The sequence below is a fragment of the Euleptes europaea genome, chromosome 12, assembly GCF_029931775.1.
Source record: "Euleptes europaea isolate rEulEur1 chromosome 12, rEulEur1.hap1, whole genome shotgun sequence".
NCBI classification, from domain to species: domain Eukaryota; kingdom Metazoa; phylum Chordata; class Lepidosauria; order Squamata; family Sphaerodactylidae; genus Euleptes; species Euleptes europaea.
Genome location: NC_079323.1, coordinates 30538856 through 30558028, shown reverse-complemented (window position 1 = coordinate 30558028; position 19173 = coordinate 30538856). Strand labels below are relative to the sequence as shown.

Sequence of the window (19173 nt, the reverse complement as noted above, 5' to 3'; positions counted from 1 at the left end):
GTTGTCACCTAGGTCATTTCTCCACAAGGCAGGTTAAGAAATACCTAGTGGTTGCATCCGTGGCTCAGTTCAGATGTCACATGAAGCCACATGGTTTTATTGGACCAATTATGACTAGTGTGGTCATCTGAATGGGGGGGTCATTATGCTAACTATGGTGCATCAAGCAGGGATCTGAAACTGTGAATTGGATCCAGTGATGTTTAAGCAGAAAGCAAAATGCACTTAGTGCAGCTTTGTTTGCTGCAGCAACACATAGTACTTTAATATGTTTTTAATAACATGCATATGGAACAATGGAATGTACAACAGATGGTTTACACGATTTCATTTCATTTGGTTTTGAAATTGTATCTGAAGCAATACCTTATGTTATGACTTGCACATCGGGAAAAGATACAGTAGATCACATGAAGCTGCCCCGCACTGAATCAGACCCCCGGTCCATCAAAGTCTACACTGTCCACTCAAACCTGCAGTGGCTCTCCAGGGTCTCATGCCAGCCTTTTGAGGCATTTGGAAGCAGAAACAGGTATCAGGGGATGTTTCTTGGGCTGGTTTAATTTCTTCAACATGGACTGGACTCAAAGGGTTGCTGTTGGGGACCAGCTGTCTTAAATGTGGGAACTGTCTTTGGGAGTTCCACAGGGTACATTTTATTCAATCTCTGCGTAAACCCTTTAGAAGAAATCATTCGTATCTTTGGAGCTGGATGTCATTAATATGCTGATGACACCCAGCTCTTTGTGTGTGGGAGGGCATGGCTCAGTGGTAGAGCATCTGCTTGCCATGCAAAAGGTCCCAGGTTCAATCCCTGGCATCTCTAGTTAAAGGGACTAAGCAAGTAGGTGATGTGAAAGACTCCTGCCTGAGACCCGGGAGAGCCGCTGCCAGTCTGAGTAGACAGTACTGACTTCGATGGACCAAGGGTCTGATTCAGTATAAGGCAGCTTCATGTGTTTATGTGTTCATCTCTGTGTTAAGTGCCGTCAAGTTGCTTCCGACCTATGGCAACTCTAATAATTAATGACCTCCAAATAGGGTTGCCAACCTCCATGTGGTGGCTGGAGATCTTCTACTGTTACAACTGGTCTCCAGACGACAGAGATCTGTTCACCTGGAGAAAATGAACACTTTGGAAGGTGGACTCGATGGAATTATACCCCATTGAAGTCCCTCCCTTCCCCCAACCCTGCTCTCCTCAGGCTCCACCCCCAAAATCTCCAGGTATTTCCCAACCTAGAGCTGGCAAACCTACCTCCAAAATATCCTATCATTAACAGCCTAGCTCAGGCCTTGAAGGCAGTGGCTTCCTTGATTGAATCAATCCATATCATGTTGGGTGTTCCTCTTTTCCTGCTGCCTTCAACTTTTGCTAGCATTATTGTCTTTTTCTGTGACTGTTGTCTTCTCATAATGTGACCAAAGCTTTATATCTCACAATCCAAATCCCCTGATAATGCAGTAGAGGTCCTGACCCAATGCCCGACTGCTGTGGTTAAATTGCTGAATGTGAACAAACTGAACCTGAACCCAGACATGACAGAAGTGATGCTGGTTAGGACTGCAGAGATATTGAAAGACAATTTGCTGCCCATTTTTGATAGGGTTCAGCTGACTCTTGCTGACTCAGTTAAGGGTCCAGAGATTATACTGGATTCAACATTGCTGTTGGAGAAACAAGTTAATGCAAAAACAAACAAACAAATTACTTTCTTCCAACTGAGTCTAGTCCAGAAGATGGCCCCCTACTTTGAGATGGCCTATCTGGCTACTTGAATCCACACCATGGTAATATTGCGATTAGACCACTGTAATGCACTCTACAGAAGTCTCCCCTTGAAGTCAACTCAGAAATTCTAGTCGGTACAGAATGCCACAGCTAGGTTATTATCAGGAGCTAAGCAGAGAAGGCATATTACTCTCACTCTGCTGTCACTCCTTTACCTGCCCAGCAGTTACCAGACTCAATTCAAGATATTGTCTATATAAAGCTCTTCATAGCCTTCGTTCCTCATATCTGTGGGGCTGCCTCCCTCACTATACTCTGCCTTGATAACTTCACACATTGGAGCAGGGCCTTCTGCAGTTTCCACCCGGCAATCGAGCAAAATCAAGTACTGCCCATGCATGTGTATTCTCTGTTGTGGCCCCTATCTTGTGGAATGGTTTGCTGAGAAGGTTAGGAAGGCTCCCACCATCCTGGCATTTCACATACTAGGCAAAACTGTATTATTCAGGAGGGCATTTTTACTCAGGTAATTAGGGATGTATTGTAATGAAACATTTCAGAAATATGCTTTGATAAAGGTATGGGGGGGGGCTGATCTGGATGGGCTAGCCTGATCTCAACGGATCTCAGATGCTAAGGAGGGTTGGTCCTGGTTGGTACTTGGATGGGAGACCACCAAAGAATACCAGGGTTGTTATACAGAGGAAGGCAATGGCAAACCACCTCTGTTTTTCTCTTGCCTTGAAAACCCTACCGGGTTGCCTTAAGTCAGCTGAAACTTGATGGGACTTTACACAAAAAGGTATAAGGACTATTGCTGTAAGTATGTAATTTCTGCATTGTATAATGTGTCATTGTGTAATGCTTAACGTTTATTTCAGCTTCATTTTTCTCTATTTTTAGATTTCTGCTTATTGTCAGATTTCTGAAATCCAAACCTTATTGCTTTGTTATTGGATAGCCCATCCTGTTGACTATTGGCTGGAGAGCAGTTGTAATAGCAGGAGGTCTCCAGCTACTATCTGGAGGTTGGCAACCCGAGCTAAGGGTGATCTTTGCCTTTCTATCCCAAACAGCAAACTCCAGTCTGATTCACAAAAGATGAAACAGAACAATCCTTCCTGAACTATACCATTCCAGGCTGCATTTGACTCACAATCTCTATAAAAAGTAGGGATCTCAAGCATCCATCTTGCTACCTTAACTGCTTACACCGCACTCTCAAAGCACCTTCCAGAATACTCCAAAGGGCTGGGGAAAAATGATCTGTGCAGAGCACAACCACATTGGGTAGCAATAGCTTTTTGAAACTCATGTAAAGCATCTCCTTACCAGCTGCCAGATGTCATCCCACAGCTGGAAACATATCCAGGCCTACATAGTCCAGCTGTTCAATGTGCAAAATACTTCACAGCTGTGGTGGTTAGAAATCCATACTTGGCAGCCAAAATCATGCAGGTGCTTCTACTGAAGGAGTTTCTATTCCCCATCCCCAACCTCCAAGGCATATATAAGAGAAAGGTTATTCTGAATCAGATATCCTTCTCAGTAGAGTTCACATCTCCTGTGTGCTGTTTTCGACACTCTCGGTTACATAGTAAGCCAACTATTGTGAGTCACTTACCGTGCAATTTTATGTATTCAGTATCGAATCCCACTTTATTCCGTAGGATTTAATCCCAGATGAGTGTGCATAAAGTGATAGAACTCCCCCCGGATCACTGGATTAGGAAAAAAAGGTGTTGTTGATACAGGACGATCACAGTATCCTGTTTTTAAGGTTGTGCATTACTAGCATATGGCATTAGATGGGAACTGTGCAAGTTGCTAGCAACATTTACAAACAGTACAAAAATGTGCTGGTGTACACATGGCCAAGCCAAGCCACACCTCAAGACTGCATTAGAACAGCATTCAAACTAGAATTCACATGCTTGGGGAACAAAGCTTGATTTTTTAATTTGTTTTTGTTTTTTACAATTACTTCATTGAAGAATGGTGGTGTCCCCCCCGCCCAAACCCACATTGGGACTTTTCAGTATTTTGTTCCATTTTGCTCCCCCTCCGTTCCTTTTATGAATATGGAAAATTACTGGTTATCAGTTCTTTTGCCTTTATACCAAAATACCTTTATGTCTTCAAGTCGGTTAGTTAGCTTCATCCTGTACACAAAAACAGAAACCTTTTGTGGAGGTCTGGAAAAATATTTTTAAACCTTTACTAAAACAAAACAAAACAAAAAACTAGGTTTTTTGTTTTGTTTTGTTTTAGTAAAGGTTTAAAAATATTTTTCCAGACCTCCACAAAAGGTTTCTGTTTTTGTGTACAGGATGAAGCTAACTAACCGACTTGAAGACATAAAGGTATTTTGGTATAAAGGCAAAAGAACTGATAACCAGTAATTTTCCATATTCATAAAAGGAACGGAGGGGGAGCAAAATGGAACAAAATACTGAAAAGTCCCAATGTGGGTTTGGGCGGGGGGGACACCACCATTCTTCAATGAAGTAATTGTAAAAAACAAAAACAAATTAAAAAATCAAGCTTTGTTCCCCAAGCATGTGAATTCTAGTTTGAATGCTGTTCTAATGCAGTCTTGAGGTGTGGCTTGGCTTGGCCATGTGTACACCAGCACATTTTTGTACTGTTTGTAAATGTTGCTAGCAACTTGCACAGTTCCCATCTAATGCCATATGCTAGTAATGCACAACCTTAAAAACAGGATACTGTGATCGTCCTGTATCAACAGCACCTTTTTTTCCTAATCCAGTGATCCGGGGGGAGTTCTATCACTTTATGCACACTCATCTGGGATTAAATCCTACGGAATAAAGTGGGATTCGATACTGAATACATAAAATTGCACGGTAAGTGACTCACAATAGTTGGTTTACTATGTAACCGAGAGTTACTATGTAACCGAGAGTGTCGAAAACAGCACACAGGATATCTGATTCAGAATAACCTTTCTCTTATATATGCTCAATTGGTCAGACTGAGGCTAACAGCCCAATCCAGAAAGGGGGGACAGATGTGTGGTGTCTGGGAGGCAAAAAGAGACAATCAAAAATGAAAAAAAAAAACGGAAAGGGGGGAAATCCCCCATTGCCTACCACAGGGCTGCGCCACTGGAAAAGGTGGTGCAGCCCTGCTGCTGCTCAAGGGGGCATTCCTGGGGCAAAAGGGCTATGAAAGCTGCCTAAAGGGAAATCCCTACTGGCAAGGCTGTGCTGGCGGCAGTGCCTGGCGGCGTCCAGACATCAGCGTGTTTGCGCCCACACCAGCGTAGGTGCCACCTTTTTCATGATAAAGTGGCACCTACGCTGGCATGGGGTCACACCGGCTCCAAAGGCCCCTCAGCTCCCCTTCAGGAATGGGCTGTTAGGCAAAAGCCATCCAACTGATATGAATACTCTTGTTATTTTTTTTCTTTTTCATGGAATGATCCTAGCCATTCATACTTTTATAGAATCCACTTATGTTTATTATTTCATTTGCTTATATACTGTCTTAATAAAACATCTTATTAGTCTACATAAATATATGAACTTGCCATGGGAACCTGGCTGATAAGCTACATCATTGTAGGAGACTCTGCATCGTAGGCTCCTCCCATCAGAGATAAGAAGAGTGGTTACCAAAAACAAGGTCTTTTCTGTTGTGGCTTCTTGATTATGGAATTCACTCCTCATAAATCTGTGCCTGGCACCAAATTCAGCAACCATGCAATGCCAGGTCAAGACCATCCTGTTTCCACAGGCATTTTGGAAGTGTTTTATAGCAATTTATTGGGTGTTCTTTTTTTTACCATCTTATTATCTCTATCCACTCTCTCAATGATCTGTTTAGATTGAAGAGCTGTGCTGGTGTATGACTGTTTTTAATAAAGATTGATTGATTGAGCTGTTTAAATTTATTGATGGCTCCATCTTTAACATTTTAACTTGTAGTTGCTGGTATTTTACTGTGCAGTCCTAAGCAGAGTTATACCCTTCTAAACATTGAATTCAGTGAACTTAGAAGGGTGGACTTAAAAATCCTATTAAGGATTTAAGTCAATCAGCTTAGAAGGGTGTAATGTTTAGGATTGCACTATAACTCTCACTTTTAGTTTTGTTTTGCTATTTTATTAATTTTATTGTGAATTTTATGGGGGTTTGGTAATTTTTATGTTTGGAAGTCACATTGGAAATTTTTTTTTCTCTGCTGGATAAAATATATTAAACAAATAAAAGAAGGAATGCAAGACAGAAGGAAGAAAGCATGGAAGAAAGGAGGACAAAAGTATTTAAAACTGACTGACTCTGGCTTTCCCCAGAAAACGAATGCAATTGTAATGGGGTTAAACTTTAAAAGTTTTGCACATTGTAAGTGGAAATGGACTGGTACGCAAGCTAAGCAAGGTTCCTCAGTGCTGATTCTTTTTTTAGTCAATGGTGTTTTTTATGCTCGAAGAATACCCACAGCTTTGGTCAACAGCAAGATTTGCTGGAAGGAAAACTCAGAGAATGTTGAGAATGCTGGAAGGAAAACTCAGCGAATGCAGTCATCTTGTTTGTGGCTTCCTAGAGACACCTGGTTGGCCTCTGTGCGAACAGACTGCTGGACTCGATGGACCTTGGTCTGATCCAGCAGGGCCTTTCTTATGTTCTTAATGAGATTAAATACTCATTCTGCCACAAACTACCACCATATTCACCATAGTGAAGGGCACCCCACCCTCTCACACACTCCTCTTTCCTCTACATTGACAACTGGTAGACCAGCTGGTACTGTTTAAAGGAGGCAATACCGTGGTCTTCCTAACTTTGAATCTTGTGTGGAAGTGGACTTGTACAGGACACCTGAAAGATTCAGTCGGCCCATGCTGCCCTTCTTCATCCCATCCCACAGTACTGCATGTTCTCACTTAACAGCTGACTTCACTAAAACAAGTGCACTGATGAAATACCCCGTCAGGATGTTAGAAGTGTTGCCAGCTAAGCAGTGTGTCATTTTTCTCAGAAGTTGGAGTGCCAGTAGAGAAGGAGAGAGGGGCATCCATCAGGGGGGGGGGGCTCTTCCCTCAGAACAGCACTCAATGCACCTGACAGTCTGCCGTCCCCTCCCTGGGGTGTTCCTTTCCATACAATTAAGGTGTCTGTGATGATGGAGGAAGCTCTGATGTACTGAATGAGCACTCAGGGGGAGAGAGGATGGGGGAGGGAAACAGCAGGAATGAGCAGCGAGGCATGTCCCAGATGTCCGCTCAAATCCCAGAGCTGCCTCTGTAGCGGAAGGCGGCTGTGGAGAGAAATGGGTGGCTCTGGCTTTCCCCTGTTACCAGTAAGTAAACACAGTTGTAATAGGGTTACGCCTTCGTATTCACAAAGAGCATCTCAATTTCTCTCCCTCCCCCCCCCCAATTTCTCTGGAGAGACATTACCGCTCTTGCCCATCAGCCAAAGTTGGAGTGTTTCCATGGCAACCAGGCAGCTGGTGTCTAGACGCCGAGAGATGCCTTGCAATGGAGCAGAGATTCTAGCTCCCCTTAACAACCTCTTGCATATGAAAGCTCACTCCCTTGGTTGCCTCCCTCATGGCACATGATGGCCATTTATTCATGGAAGGTTTTGCATTGGATTTGTCACTCTATAGATGCACATTTCCCCCATCTGAATTCTCAAAACTCTGCATGGCGGCTTATTGTTGAGTTTTGAGAATATGGATGGGGGGAAATTGAATCTAAAGAGTGGCAAATCCAATGCAAAACCTTCCATGAATAAATGGCTGATGTGTGTGTGTGTGGGGGGGAGCCTTTCCACAGGCTGTAGGTAGATGAAAGCAGGGAGAAGAAGCCCAAACTGAGCTTCCATCTATTCATGAAGAAGGTTGGAGCAGGAGCTTGCCTAGGTGGATTTGTAGAGCGCATAACTGGGTCAGAAAACAGCAAGCATCTCTTGGGACCAGTACAATGAACTGCCCCACCCACATAGTCCATTAATTGGAAGGAAAGATGCACTTGAAAGGCGCATTTTAACAGGAGGAAAATGAAGCATCTTGGCTAGCACGCATGTTTTAGTACACACGCTTACCATCATTTGCATTACTTCATTATAAAATGTTGGGTACCTAAACTGCTATTAGTCAACAAGATACATTTACTCTGTGGTAAACCAACTGTATAATTCAATTTGTTACCTTCAAATTTGGGAGAAAAGCAAATCGTGAATTTGTCACAAGTTCTCCCAAGTTTGGGAGAAAAAATGGTTCCAACCATGATTAATGCATGCTTCTCTTTAAAAATAGTTTTAAATATATCTTTGCAATGAGAAGAGCTAGAATTCTCAGGTTTGTGACAGGAACCTACAAATAATATTTGCCTGTTTTTACTGTGCTGGTCTATGACCGTAACAATAAAACTAACTAACTTTGCCTGTTTTTGCATTGGAAGTGCAATGATATATGGAGTCATATGCATTCCAAATGCTTGCCCAATGAAGCACGTATGGTGACAATATTTGAGGTGTCTGTTGGGTAGAGGCAAACAGTCCCAACAATGGCTTATGTTCATTGGCAATAATGAATGGCTATTCATAGACAGCATCATGGAATTTCTTCACCCCAACCACAATGGCCAGAGCCTCCATATTGATCTGGGAATAATTCTATTATGTTTGAGTCATTTTGTTGATTCAACTGCAATTCAGGTCAGCCCCAAAACCATACAGAAAAGCATCATGTGTGAGAATTAGAGGCTTTTGTTCATCATAATGAACAGTACACTCTCAAATGACAACATTAGACACCTAGAGTACTGTTCAGTTTTGGGCACCACAATTTAAGAAAGATGTAGACTATCTGGACCGTGTCCAGAGGAGGGCAACAAAGATGGTGAGGGGTCTGGAGACCAAGTCCGATGAAGAAAGGTTGAAGGAGCTGGGTATGTTTAGCCTGAAGAGGAGAAGGTTGAAGGAGTTGGGTATGTTTAGCCTGAAGAGGAGAAGACTGAGAGGGGATATGATAACCATCTTCAAGTACTTGAAGGGCTGTCATGATGGTGCCGAGTTTTCTGTTACCCCAGAAGGTCGGACCAGAACCAATGTGTTAAAATTAAATCAAAAGAGTTTTCATCTAGACATTAGGAAGAATTTTCTAACAATTAGAGTGGTTCCTCAGTGGAACCGGCTTCCTTGGGAGATGGTAAGTGCTCCTTCCCTGGAGGTTTTTAAGAAGAGGCTAGAAGGCCATCTGTCAGCAATGCTGATTCTATGACCTTAGGCAATTCATGAGAAGGAGGGCATTTTGGCCATCATTAGTGTTTGGCTTTTGTGGCCCTTTCTTGTATGCCCAAGGTAGTGCCAATCACCATTTGGCATCAGGAAGCAATTTTCCTCCAGGCCAGATTAGCCAGGGATCCTGGAGGGTTGTTGTTTTTTTGGCCATCTTCTGGGTGTGGAGTAGGGGGGTCACTGGGGGTGTGGGAGGGAGGTAGTTGTGAATTTCCTGCAATGTGCAGGGGTTGGACTAGATGTTCTTGGTGATCCCTTCCAACTCTATGATTCTACTGATGTTTTGGTGTGTGTACACACACACACAAACATACACACAGAGAATGTGTTGCAGCTGCTTTGCAGGTACAAAGTTAACATCATTTCTGCTATACTCCTGAAAGTGGCTAGTTTCACCATTTCTGCTATACTCCTGAAAGTGGCTAGTTTCACCTTCACCTGGCTCACTCAGTATGTTCCATCTGGTTACAAAAGCAGCCCTGTGCATCTCTAAACTAGCATGGCCATCATTTGTGGGGCTGTCCATGAATTTAAACAGCACTGGAGGCACTTGTTTGGGTCTCTGGGTCTCTGATTCTGCACAGCAACTGTTAGGTTTGGGAGGGGTGCTGTTGTGCTGCATCATATAAATAGACACAGGTTGTGTATCAGATTTCTGGTCAGCTGGCCTCACAGCAAGGTGGACGTCTTGTCAAATGCACTTGGTGGGTGGCTTGCGGCTGCTTCCTTGATGGACAGTGCTTCTTCCTGTGCATTTTGAAATGGGAGCAGCTTTTTATTTTCAAACAGGGACTTCTGCAGGGCTTCATCATTCAAACCACAGAACAAGTAATTATGCAACATCTTCAGGTTTGGGGAATTGCACTGCTGTGCCAGGTGCTGTAATTCAGCAAGATACATAGAAAGACTTTATGATGGGCCCTGGTTATATTTGTAGAAGGCATTATGTTTTTCTATCATTTCTTATATCAATCTTAGTATTTCACAGAATGGGCAAAACAGAAATGTATGGGAAGGCATGTTTATAATAGGGATTAGTACTGTAGTATGTAGGAATGGCTTGAAAGGATGCTTTTATAAGAGAACAGGATGGTAGTCTATCATAATGCTTATTGTGTGTATCACTTTCCATCTTTACAATACACTTTCTGCATTAATGTGTCATGGCTTAGGCAGTTTTGTTTGCTTCAATACATCTAATACTCAGTGTGGCCACACCTGTGGATGCCTAAATCTGGAGAAACTTGATAAAAGCTCCAGGTTTGCAGAAAAACCTGAAATCTTAAAAAAAAAAAAAATCTAAACTCCCCCCCCCCCATAACAGAAGCAGCACCTATAACTTTCAGAATGGATTCCCTCGATGGCTGTTAGGAAACCACAGCAGCGCGCCATTCAAGCTTTGGTTTATGTCAGTAAAAAGCAGGAAGAGAATGCAAGGCCCTTTCCAGAACTGCTTTGGCCTTTCAAGGAAGACTCATCAGGGCCAGGGCCACCAGCAACTACCAGGAGATTTGTTGTGACCTGAATTGCGAGTCACCCAGGACAGGTTGCTTGCTACCGATCAACAGTTTCAGATTAGGATCTGGGAGATCCAGGTTTGGGTTCCCTCTCTGCCATGGAAACTCATTGGGTGACCCTGGACCAGTCACGGACTCTAACCTACCTCTTAGGATTGTGAGGATAAAATGGAGGAGGGGACAATAATGTAAGTCACTTTGGGTACTCATTGTGGAGAATGGTGGGGCATAAACAAAATTAACAAATAATAAATATACCTGAAGATAGGGGGCAGATAAAAAGTAGGCTGGTTTTGTGGGTGGGAAGGAGAGAAGGAATCATAGAAAGGTGAGGGTATGGGACCTGCCAGGAAGAAGGAAAGAGGAAATAGTGTGAGGAGAGGGATACAGGAGAAAGTGAAGCCCCCTCAAATCTTCAAGGGTTTCCCACTGCAAAACTGGGTCTTGGCCAGACTGGAGAGTAGCACTGCACAACATGGTTGTGCTGGGGAGAACCTGCCAGGGAAAGGCAAGGAAAAAAAGCTAAAGAATAGGGGGCCAGATAAAGGTAGGTTGGCAGATAGATGGGAAGGAGAGAAGGAAGCAGGAAATCAGGAGAGGCTATGGGGGGTTTCTTGGAAGGAATAGAGGAAATAGTGGGGTAGCGAAAACAAGATGCTCCCTGGAAGTCGTTGCAGGTCCCCTTGTTTGGTTTTTTTCTAATTCTATAACAATTACATTGTTTATTGGATGTCTTATGCTGTCTGATTGAATTGTTTTCTATATTTTGTAAAAAAGGATTTTGTAAGATAGTCACGATATCTCCATAAGGACTGTTATCAAATTTAGCTGGTGTGAGCAGAGGCTAGGCTAGGTCAAAGGTGGTTGCCACACAGACACTGAATAATATTTATTTATTTACTTCATTTATACCCCATCTTTCTCCCCAATGGGGACCCAAAGTGTCCTACATCATTCTTCTGTCCTCCATTATATCTTCACAACAATCCTGTAAGGTAGGTTAAATATTTCCTGTGGGGATCTGAAATGCTATTGACTGCTAAGTAAGCTCCAGTCTAGCTGAATAATTTTCACACTTGCTGGGGCACGCAGGTTAAATTCTTCACCACTGAGTAGCCTTATGTCTCAGGTTTGGTTCACTGAACTAAAGTACTCTGAAGTGATTTCCAATGAAGCCCAAGACACTGCTTAGGTCAAGCTCTTGTACCTTGTGTATTTTCTAGTCCACAAAGAATTTTTCTATGTGCTTCAGAAGGCTCCCATACTTTTCACCAGAGTTACATATTAAGAAGAGCAGAGACAGTCTGGTCATTAAGTCTGTCTTAGGGGAAAGACCCGGAGGGATGAGGGCTTGGAGGGCTGCCCCCATGCTGAGGCTTTCCTGATGTCGGAGCAGTAGGGTTACCAGGTGGTGGCTGGAGATTTCCCGCTATTACAACTGATCTGCAGGTGACAGAGATCAGTTCACCTGGAGAAAATGGCTGCTTTGGCTATTGGACTCTATGTCATTGAAGTCCCTCCCCTCTCCAAACCCTCCCCTCCACAGGCTCCACCCCCAAAATTTCCAAGTATTTCTAGGGTTGCCTACCTCCAGGTGGTGGCTGGAGATCTTCCGCTATTACAATTGATCTCCAGGCGACAGAGATCAGTTCACCTGGAGAAAACGGCCCCTTTGGCAATTGAACCCATGGCATTGAAATCCCTCTCCTCTCCAAACCCTGACCTCCTCAGCCTTCACCCCCTAAATCTCCTGGTATTTCCCAACCCAGAGCTGGCAACCCTATGGAGCAGCCCACACAAAGCAGGTGGGCATCACCACTGCCATGACCTGGTGGACCCTGCCAAGCTGGCGAGAGCTGCTGCCACAGGCCACTGGTCCCTGTGTTGCAGGAGCCAATGGCCCCGATCTATGTGAGGCAGATGCAATCTGCCTGCCCTGCTTTTCAGGAGCCAGCAGCGCCATGCTGTGCAAGGAAGACATGAGCTGCCAGCACAAGCTGGTGGCCTCTGCCTTGCAGAAGCCAGTGGGAGCTTCTTCCATTGCAACCTGGCTGCTCCCTCTTAGCACCATGAGGATGGGAGCAAGCTGGGCAGAAGCTGTAGCAGCCTGTCCCTTCCTTCCCCCTTCTGTTGGGGTGTGTGTGTGAACCCTAGTCTTCCTATTCCCTGTTCCATTAGGAGTGAGGCTCTTTCCAGGGCCGTTTTTGCCTCCCAGTCTGCCCTGATGACAAGGAAGCCACAGAAAAGGTACATAACCATCTGGTAACTTTATTATAACTGTAAAAGGAACATTGGGAGGGAACCTTGACCCGAATTGCCTGCTAGTAGGATCCAAACTGAACTGGAAGTGGAAAATGAAACTTCTGTTCCTAAGAAGCTGAATTCTAGCAGCTTCTAGTACATAGCAAGCTAGTAGGACTAATCTGCTACAAACTATATTTTCATCTTTTTACACCAAAGTATTTCCTGTTTGCCCTTCAGATTCGGTAACGGCAGCTTTTACATCAAAACAAGATGTGCTTGTATGAGAATTAATCAGTGACTGTAGTCCACGGCTCTGGTGCCCCCGAATGCAGGGCGACCATGTTCAAAATCATATCTAGATCCTAGATTGGGTATACAGTGAATCATAAGAATAACACTCTTACCAAAGCAGATTTAGATTGGTCACAATGAAAAGAATAGGACCACTTGGCGAAAAAAAGAGAAAAGAATTGGTGCAGAATTTGTTAAGTAGAAAAACTTGCGCATGAATTAGGGTTGCTGACCCCCAGGTGGTGGCTGGAGATCTTTCGCTATTACAACTGATCTCCAGGTGATAGAAATCAGTTCCCGTGGAGAAAATGGCTGCTTAGGCAACTGGACTCTATGGCATTGAAGTCCCTCCCCTCTCGAAACCCTGCCCGCCTCAGACTCCACCCCCCAAAACTCCAGATATTTCCCAACCCAGACCTGGCAACCCTAGCATGAATAGATTTTGAGGACCAGAATACCCGAAATAATGTTTCTGCCCCCTTCCTTGCTAAGCTGAAGCTCTGCTCCAGGTGTACTGTTCTGAGACATGAAGTCTCTAGTGGTGAAGAGTAAGTCTTTTTCTAAAGTGCTCTGCCTGGGAAGACTTGCTTGGTCACTTCACTAAGCTCATTGAGGAAGGCCATAAAAACTCTTCCTATTATTCCATCTGGGGAGTTGCGCTGTTGCTACTAAGGCTGTCGATTCGGCAAATTCCTGGTTGAGCACCCTCCTCTATACGACAGCCCTTCAGGGCTCTTATATAGAGGAGGGTGCCGAACCAGAAATTTGCCGAATTTGCTGAATCGACAGCCTTAGTTGCTACTTCTCTGATTTGCTATATCACATTTTTTTTTTAATTTTGGTAATGATTACTTTGATGTCTGCTGCTTTTTGGAGTTGTATGTGTTTTACTTGTGAGTTATGTTAGCTACCCAGGGGCCTTTTGGGCTGAGGTCAGAGCAGATGGTAAATGTTTTCTAGTAGGAATAAATATTAAAGAGAGACCTGTTTTATCTTGCTCCAGAGGGTGGTTTTGGCCATCATTCTTTCTCTTGTGATAGGTTATCTTTGCTAGTACCTCTGACCTTGGTGCAGCCTTGTTAAATGAATGCTCACCTAATGCTTAAAGTGTGGAATACATCACTTTTCTACCCAATGGGAACCCAAAATGGCTTATAACATTTGTCTCCTCCTTCATTCTTATCCTCATAACAACACTGAGAGATAAGGTTAGGCTGAGAGGGAGAGAGAGAGAGAGAGAGTAGCTGGCAAGTCACCCAGTGAGCTTCCATGGAAGAGTGGAGATTCAAGCTTGCACCTTCCAGATCCTAGTCCAACACTTTGTCCTCTATACCACACTGGCTGTGAGCAGAATTTAGATTATGTTTGGAAAATGCAGTCGTATCACTTGATCCTAAACACATATGCTCGTGATACTGTGTGTGTAAAGTGCTATCAAGTTGCAGCTGCAGGTTTTCAAGGCAAGTGATTAAGCAGAGGTGGTTTGCCATTGCCTTCCCCTGCAAAGTCCTCCTTGGTGGTCTCCCATCCCTGCTTGGCTACCCAGATCTGACAAGATAGAGCTGTATTATACCATTCTACATCCCATTCATGATTTTACACAAGCCTAAACATTGTTAGAAATAAAAAGTTAAAAACACACATTTACAGAATGTTTCACACTCCAAAAGGCCATGCAGAAATAAATGCTGTGCTATACTGTCTTAAGTGACTCTAATACAATGAGATACCACAAAGGTCAAGGTGGATATACGCCAGTCAAATGGCTGATGCGATGAATGTCAGGGGAACTAGATGGTTGTTTTTGAGTGAGCACTGTCAGCTATAAATATGAGAACCGTGAAGGACTAATCTCCTGGGGCTGTTGTAAAGAATCTGGAGAGCTGATATGATTTATTTTTACTGGCACTGTGGTTGATCATTTAAAGATCCCACAAAAGTACCAACAAAAACAACAAGCCCACAAAAATAAAGCCCAAAGCCACCAACCACAAGAAAAGATCAGTGGCAATGTGCTGTTGTCTGCTCCAGTTTAATTAATCTTGGCAAGTCAAAGGGAGCTCGGCCAATCCCAAGAGACGGCTTTTACTCGGAAATCCACTCAACCTAATTTCACCAATGTAGGGCAGGAGAAGGACTTGGAGCAGAGCCTACAAGCCATTAGTACACAGCGTAGGTGAAGGCAGCTGGGAATGCTCTCCTCTCTCAGAACTGCTACCCCTCCTGCTTCCCTCTGCTTTATAGCAATCAGGGTTGTATTTATTCATAATATTCATTCATTTACTGATAAAACCTGTATGTGTACCATCCTTGGCCTTTCAAGGAAACACATAGTGAAGTTGGTGTTTGTAGAGAAAGGGGTTGTTGATTATGTTTTAACTACATCTGTATTTTGATGCAGAGGATTTCTCATTGATTTCAAGAATAAAGAAGAACATTGGTGCTAGAAATAGGGTTGCCAACTCTGGCTTGGGAAATTCCTGGAGATTTGTGGGTGGAGCCTGAGGAGGACAGAGTTTGGGGGAAAGGGAACTCAGTGGGTGTGTGAGTCCATAGAATTGACCCTCCAAAACTGCCATTTCCTCCAGGGGAACTGGTATCTGTCAGTTGTAATTCTAGGGGAACTCCAGGCCCCAACTAGAGGATGGCAGTCCTAGCCAGAACGTCCCAGCACGAGAAACATAAAAACATACAGCTGGAAGGTACCTCAAGGATCATCTAGTCCAACCCACTGCACAATGCAGGAAATAAAGAGCTACCTCCTGCCCACTGCCCCTGTGACCACTGCTCTATGCTCAGAGGAAGGCAAAACGCCTCCAGCATCCTTGGGCCAATCTGGCCTGGAGGAAAATTCCTTCCTGACCCTGAAGTGGCAATTGGCATTACTCTGGGTGCACAAGAAAGTGCCATAAGAGCTGAGCACTGGCTCATCCCTCCTTGCCCTCCCTCTATGGTTGCCAATCTCCAGGTGGTGCCTGGAAATTTCCTGATATTACAACTGATCTCCAGCCAATAGAGATCAGTTCACCTGGAGAAAATGGCTGCTTTGGCAATTGGGCTCTATGGCATTGAAGTCCCTCCCCTCCCCAAACCCCGCCCCCTCAGGCTCCGCCCCCAAACTCCTGCCCATGGCGAAGAGGGACCTGGCAATCCTACCTCCCTCTTATGATTTGCCTAAATTCATAGTGAGTCATAGAATCAGCATTACTGTCCGATGGCCATCTAGCCTCTGCTTAAAAACCTCCAAAGAAGGAGAGCCCATCACCTCCTGAGGAAGCCTGTTCTGCCAAGGAACTGCTCTAACTAGATCCTAATTTACTCTAGAGGGGAATAAACGTCTTTTCATCAGTCAAGGAGGGTCTTTGGTTTAGTTGGCATGTAAGAGTCAACCAACATTTTTGACCTTGCTAGAAACTGGGAATGTATAAGGAAACAGAAGTGGGTCTTCCAATTATTTGTATTTTACTGTGCTCACAGGAGAGGAAGCAAGTCTGATGGGAATATGTGGCCAGCCATCTTGTAATTCATTCAAACTTATTCCACAGCCACCAATTGGGAATCACCATTATTAGGCTATTATTTGAAATCCTGTAGGCCAGTACCATCTCTTTATAATATATTGCTTACAATATAGAATTCCTGTGGGTTTTGAACTAAAACACAAGGAATGTAGTTGATTAAAATTCCTATATTCCAGGTGACCTAGCATGAATGAATTCAACAAACAAAAAGGAAAGAATTTCCCAAAGGATATTATATTACATTAATAGAGCTGTACATTGAAGCAAAACAAGAAATAACCCTTTGCAGAGACATGATAAGAATATATCAGGGCTTCTTGGACTGATTTCATATATCTTTGCTCTTCTGACTGGATTCTTGTTTAACCCAGACCACATTCTGGTGTGTGTTACCTCAACTGTGCCAGTTGTTCCTTCCCCCACTAGATAATGCCAGAGTTAGTCATTCAATTTTAGTATGTAGTGTATCTAGTGCTTTTTGCCACATTTCCCCACATCCGCACACATCAGACATGCTAGTATACAGTTTAATTGTGTTTAGTGAACTCATTTATTCTTTGCCCCATATTCACAATTGTACTAAATTCCATTAGGATCCCTATGTCCAAAAGCTGGCGAGGCACAGACTGGTGGGCTCAGGAAGTAGGAGGAGAGCACCATGCTAAGTTCCCAAGATGAAGAAAAGCAACACATTTTTGGAGCCTAGAAACAGGAGCCAGGCACTTTGTGATTGTAATATGGTCATCCCGCTCTCCTAATGAAACTAGACTTGTTCCGTGCATGCCCTTAACGGCTGTGTGTTTGTGCCTCTTAGATGCTGTAGAAGAAACCAAACCTTCTGAAAGTGCCCAGCAGGAAGAAGCAAAAGAAGATGAGAGCAAGGCGGACCAAGAAAATGCCTGAACACTAAGAAATGACTCCCCGTTGCCCCTCCCTCCCTCCTCTTCCCCGTACCTTCCCTCCCTTCCTTGTTCCCATCTGACCTGCTCCCACTCACACCTGTGAGTCTGTCTGTCCCCTTTGTCCTCTCCTCCCTCCCAGAACCCTTTTTCTCTCTGTGTGGCAAACATTTAAAGAAAAAAAAAAAGCAGGAAAAATCCCAGTCAAACAGTGTGGCTTAAACATTTTGTTTCTTGGTGTTGTTATGGCGAGTTTTTTGGTAATGATGATCCAATCATTTTGGGAAAATTCTTGCACTGTATCAGAATTCTTTGGTCTGCGCGTGCGTGTGTTTGTCTGCCCGCCACGAATGCGCGCTCTCTCTTTCTCTCTCTTTCCCTCTCTCTCTCTCTGTTCCAAGTGTGTGTGCAATGTTACGTTCATCTGAGGAGTCCAAACCCATTGAGTGAGTTAAGAAAAAGAAAAGAACAAACATTTTTTCTTTTCTCCCTTTTTCAATGTGATGATGGAATGAACTAAAGGAGACAAACAAACAAAGAAAAACAGAATGAAAATACAACCCCAGTTTGTTTTAAAAAATAAAGCAAATGTGCCAATTAGCGTTACTTGTGACTCCTGGCTCCTTTTTCAAACTGAAGAATGATAATAAAGGAGAATAATTATAATGATATCATTGTGATTGATTTCTGTAACACTTCAGAGTCCATCAAGGTCTGTGTGTTGCATATAAAGATGGAAGAGGGTGGTTATGTTCTGAATTTCAGCCAAGTGCCAATTGTCATGTGGCACTTTTGAATCTGAAGCCCATCCTTATGTCTGCAGTTGTTTTGTTATAGGACTGGTCACAGTAGTGCTATTTTCCCGTGCATTTGCAAAACCCAAAATCTTACTATATGTAGAACGATAAAAAATACTTCATTCCAGTGCTGCCATTTGTACATCCCAGTATACATGTTTTATGCACAAATCTGATCATCTTCCATCTATGAAAACTGAAGACATCCAGGAAGGCATGGCATAACCAAACTTGGCTAGAGTCTTATTTCTCAAATTCTCCTGCTGCAGTTAATATTTGGTAATCACATCTTCTTTTCAGTGGTAAGAGAATAACTGTGCAATGCTAACCACATTAAGGAAGAAGTTAAGTTCTCCAATATTTTAGTGGTACTTACCTAAGTGGTATTTTAGGGTCTTTACTTGCAGGTGAGTATGTTGAAGATTGCAGCATAACTGGGTACAGATTTGGGGACAACTAGGATTTTGCAAACCAACTGATCATTCGAAACAGAAACTGCTGAAAAGCCTGGCACTATGGCCAACAGAATAATCAGAGGAATTTCTATATTATAGCTTCACAGTTTAGTCCTCTATAAAATAGCTAGACTGTCATCGCAGAAAGTTGTCCTTTCCCACCCTTGATTATAAGATTTTCCATTTTATTTACAGTTTGTTAATTAATATATATGTTTCTTTTACTTTAACCAACCATTCCTCTATCTTTGGAGTTGTTTTTTGTTTCCAATGTCTGGCAAAAGTTATTCTGGCAGCAGTTATCATGTGTAACCCCATACATCATTTATCTTTAGTTAGGTTAGGGGCTAAATTTAACAAAAGTATCTTAGGTTTACATGGAATATCAATCTCCATTCCAACAGACAGATATTTCACGATTTCAGTCCAGAACGTTATAGCTCTTT

General features: G+C 43.3%; 1 protein-coding gene across 1 annotated transcript in view; it reads left to right on the top strand.

The window, feature by feature from the left end:
• Positions 1-18142, top strand: part of GAP43 (growth associated protein 43) — an 81359-nt gene extending 63217 nt beyond the window's left edge. Inside the window, exon 3 of the mRNA XM_056858522.1 lies at positions 17391-18142. Coding sequence (XP_056714500.1) covers positions 17391-17479 — 89 coding nt within the window. The 3' untranslated portion in view covers positions 17480-18142. The remainder of the gene's footprint in view (positions 1-17390) is intronic.
• The last annotated feature ends 1031 nt before the right edge of the window (positions 18143-19173 follow it).